The sequence below is a fragment of the Eleginops maclovinus genome, chromosome 13 (genome assembly GCF_036324505.1).
Source record: "Eleginops maclovinus isolate JMC-PN-2008 ecotype Puerto Natales chromosome 13, JC_Emac_rtc_rv5, whole genome shotgun sequence".
NCBI lineage: Eukaryota > Metazoa > Chordata > Actinopteri > Perciformes > Eleginopidae > Eleginops > Eleginops maclovinus.
In genome coordinates, this window is record NC_086361.1 from 19,115,806 (window position 1) to 19,120,504 (window position 4,699).

Here is a 4,699-nt window from a genome sequence, read left to right on the forward strand (position 1 = left end):
GCCCAAAGATTAAATGAATGTGCCACAAATGAATTAATTTCCTTTCATACACTGAATCCATCAATCTACCGCTATTCATTCTCAGCCAATTGACACTTCACTCCCCAGATCCACTTAGTTTTAATCCAATCTAAACACTTTGCAGGAGTAAACCATAAAGAATACCAAAGACAATTTTGTTTGCAAAAAGCATATGCAACCATTACATAATTGGTAAAGAGCGCATAATAACTTGATTAAGACTTCAAGGTTAAAGATTAAGATTGATTTTTGATGACAGAAATAGTGCGGTACTGTTTGTGATGTGTTATGTCTCGATATGAAAACTATAACAACAATTGGCAATGCCCTCATTCATTTACAGTACTTAAAACTTTATTTTTAACAAAATAATAAATATTAACACTGGTACTTCTTCATAGTTCTTTAAAGATAAAACATTTAATACAGTTTTTACATATTTCATTATTCAGTCATTTCCATTTATTAAAGATTTGTCCATTTCTGTACCGCTTTCAGTCCGTTCTGTGTGCACTCACTAATGCATCTTTTGAGTACTCTCTCAAGCTCGAAAAGGTTTGATTATGTGACTTGTTGTTTGTCTTTCCACCATTATTCAGCTAGAATGCAGTGGACCTCTCTCTGCCTCTCTCTTCATAGCTAAAATACTATGGTTATAAGTCATTAACAATCCCAGAATTCCTTTGGTTTCATTTGCTTTAACCAACAACTTCCCCAGTTCATATCCCCAACTTGAGGGACCGACACTCACTGGGTGAAAGGGGGAAAGTGCATTGTGTGTGTGCATGCATGCATGCATGCCTGCATCCACGTAGCCATTATCCTCTTGGGAGTAAAGCGGGATCCAGAGAGCATACATTCCATAGAGGGGACAGAACCATGGGAGACAGAGGAGGAGGGGGGCCTTCTAAGTACTCCAGGGGCTGCAGTGCAAATCTCAGAGGAATATGCTTAAATCTGTTTCTACTGCATACTCCCTCGAACACAATCATGGAATATCCCCAGCCCCAATCGGCAGGCCCCCCCATTGCACAGTTTATTTGCATTCAGCCCTTAAATCCATAAAATGAGACATGAAGGCATCTTATGACTGTAGTCCTCTCTCATAGTGTAGTGTCCTTTTCTTTGCCTTGGGGAGTGTTCTCAAAATGTTGCGTTTTGAATAGTTCCATTTATCTGGTAAATCGCTGTTTGCCTGCCTGCCTCCGAGGCATCAGGATCACAGTACAGTAGCTGTTCTTCGTTTCTCCTTCATTTAAACTCTCACTGTGCACTCCTGACAGTCAAGTGTCATGTGCAGGATTGCGTTTATTTAAAAGAAATTTAAAAAAAGGTCATAAACAATACCTTACCACATGTGACTGCCTCACACATAATGCTTCTGCTTTGAGTGTCCTTTATGAGCAGGCTTACTGTTTTTCCCATTGTGATGTGCATGTTTCTTATAATGGACTCTGGGGGTATGGGATGTCCTCATAGCCCCCATGCAGTTCATGTAACTTGGAAGCAGATCACTCATATTTTCCCCAGATCCCCAGTTCACCTCTATTGCCAGATCCCTGTAGCTTTCACAGGGGTTGGGGTAGCATGTAGCTTCACCCTGGACGGGTAAGTTGACATCACTCCCTGCGTTGTACGGTTCTGATGGCTCCGTTGGCAGTTCTGGAGCCACCTGTTGGGCCGGTACTTGCTCTGACCGAGGTAGGCAGTCTTGTTGCTCTGCATGGTAGCGTTTCTCCAGTCGATGGGAGATGGCGAGCTGAAAGAGGTGGAGGAGCTCTATGAGGTTGAGTAGCACAGAGATGGCAGCGATCGTCTGAGTGTAGATGGTGAAGATGGTCTTCTCCGTGGGTCGAGAAACAAAGCAATCCACCGTGTGAGGGCAAGGGGTGGCCGTGCACTCAAACTTTGCTGCAATGATGAAACCATCGTAAAGAATCCACAGCCCGAGGATGAAGCCAACTTCTAAGAGGACTTTTAACAGATGCTGAATGCGTATGCACACAGCAACCTGCCTTTCAGTTTAGGAGCCTCAGGTGAAGCCTTTTCAGCTCTTAAACGTTTCCCACCACCCTCTTGTTTCTCCTTCTCTTGTGCATTACCTTTAGACTCACTTTTACTCTCACGTTTTATTTCTAATTGTCCTTTCTTGCGTCCACCACTACCTTCTTCTGCCTCCTTCGCATCCTCCTCTTTTGTCTTGGCATTCCCAGCCCTTATAGCCACATATCCAAAGTAGAAGATGGTCGGCGTGGACACAAAGATGACTTGGAGGACAAAGTAGCGGAAGTGGGAAATGGGGAAAGCTTTGTCGTAGCACACAGCAGGGCAGCCAGGTTGTTTCGTGTTGCAGACAAAGTCGGCTTGCTCGTCATCCCAGGCAGACTCGGCAGCAGTTCCAAGCACCAGCATGCGAAACAGGAAGAGCACGGTAAGCCAGACACGGCCAACGCCTGTTGAATACTCCTGACCCTCCTCCAGTAGGTGCTCCAGGAAGGACCAGTCAGCTCTGGACATCCTCTGCTCCTAAGATGGACAGTTTGTAGATAAAAGAGAGGGAAAGATTAGAAAGTGTTTGAGAAACTTTAGAGTTTACTCATATTTTCAGTCAAATGGGAACTTCGAGTGCCTGGATCCCATTATACCTGCCTGCTTGTGTTGCATTTGTTATGCAGGTCATATAGTTTCTCCACCTTCTCATTTACTGCTCCATAGCTGAACAGATTGGCTTGAATTTGCCAATCAACACCTAATTGCTACATTTTATTTCCACTATAAAATCCTCAAGTGCTTTTCATTAACACGCAGCTTATGCGTAAGTGTTTAATGATTTCTATAGGCAACAAATGAGCTACATTTCTCTTACCTTTACAGTATAATGGTATATTTTTTATGGTGGAAAAATGTGTATCTGGCTGCACCCCCACCCCCTCTTATTAGTTATTCCATGAGCTCACACCGTGTTTAGGGTGGACTCCCACTCCTCATCATCTAAATGTGAAAAACAACGGCTTCTATACACTAAAAGGCAGTAAAACAAAAACACATGGTACTAAAGTTAAAATTTCATATGAAAGGAAGTAGTGTACACTTTCACTTTTTAAACTTTAGTGAAGCGAAGAGAGAGAACTCAAACTTTGACATTATACTTTTTTTTTTGTACTTTCTCTTTTCTTATTGAATTTATGAATCAATTAACGACAAATCACAAAGTGGCTGATAAAAAGTATTATACTAACTTGTCGGGAAGCTAAACACACACACACACACACACACACACACACACACACACACACACACACACACACACACACACACACACACACACACACACACACATGCACATGCATCTGAATAAACATCCTGTGTGTGGGAGTTGAAGCACTGCTGTGACACTTGTCTATTTCTTTAGACCTTTTTATGTTTTTTTGTTATTCCTTCCCCTCTGAGACTAATAGCAAAAACAAAAACTCTTCTGACAGGATGAGACAAGACAAGGGCATGTCAGGGACTCATGCACACTGCTGAGTGCCTTGGTAGTGCGAGCCACAAATACGCAAGGTTCTGGGTTCAATTCCCTTGTTGCATTTTATACCCCTCCGTCCCTGCTCATAATTTAGAAAAATTCCAAAGTTACCCACCACTGAGAGTAATGGCCAAAGTAATACTGTGTATTAAATATGCTACAGAATACCAACAGATTAGTAAGAGGTCACCATGAGTGAGAACCACAAGATTAAATAAGACAAAACACAAGTCAATACATATAAAATATAATAAAACACAATTACCAATATATCATTAGTGCCACGGACACACGCTTCTCACTGGACTCACTTTTTTATTCTACAGTCATTTGTATTTTTATAATACTTTAAATTATTTTTAGTTACAAGATAAAATGAACAATTATGTCTACAACTAAGCAGGATAGCAAGATTCACTGTAACTAATACTGGAAGACTAACTGAAGTTACATTAACATCCTGTAATTCACTTTATCGGCAAAAGTTAAATGAACTGCACATAGTCAATAAAAAGTATTCTAGGCCCTAAATGTCCCTTGTAAAAATCTTCTCCCTACACTTAAAGGGAATTAAAACAACATCAAACACGGAGAATGAACTCTTTGACAACTATTTAAAGGTGCAGGGACATGTTATTATGTCCTTTGTACACAACAAAAGTGTTTTATTGTTCCACATAAACAGTTCTAATCTGTTTTGTGTTTTTAATTGGGAAATGTTCTTACCTTTCTCTCTCGTGAAGCGGGGTTTGTCTCCTTATTGGCGTACTGTTCTCAGCACTCAGTGTACTTGAATGGCTCCCTCCGCTGCCTTCGGTAGCAATAAGCAGTCGGTTTGTGTTATGCCTTCTTTAAAAAGAATCGATGTAATCGGAAAAAGTGCGGAGAACTTTCCCATGCCTGCTTCTTTGGCCCTTCCCTCGGGAACTTGGTCCAGGAAATGGGATGTATGAACCTAAAGTAGCTCTTTATTGAACTGCACTCGGGCGTTTTTGTTTTAACTCTGTTTAAAGAGCACCAATTTGCATTAATTAAAAGGGAACATCGCCTGACTTGGCTTACTTTAAAGTTAGAGGTAGAGAAGCTTAAAAAGTCAGAGAAGGAAGGGGCACTGGAGAGATTGAGATGGTCATGTTAAAAGGGGAAAAGTAA

The 4,699-nt window shown here is 41.3% G+C and overlaps 1 protein-coding gene across 1 annotated transcript; it reads right to left on the minus strand.

Annotated features, from left to right (window-relative positions):
• Positions 1-353: 353 nt before the first annotated feature.
• Positions 354-4,475, minus strand: gja4 (gap junction protein alpha 4). The gene is given in 3 exon segments (XM_063900154.1): positions 354-2,004; positions 2,007-2,547; positions 4,274-4,475. Coding segments are annotated over 2 exon segments (1,149 nt in total). The 5' UTR covers positions 2,539-2,547; positions 4,274-4,475; the 3' UTR covers positions 354-1,387.
• Between the last annotated feature and the right edge of the window lie 224 nt (positions 4,476-4,699).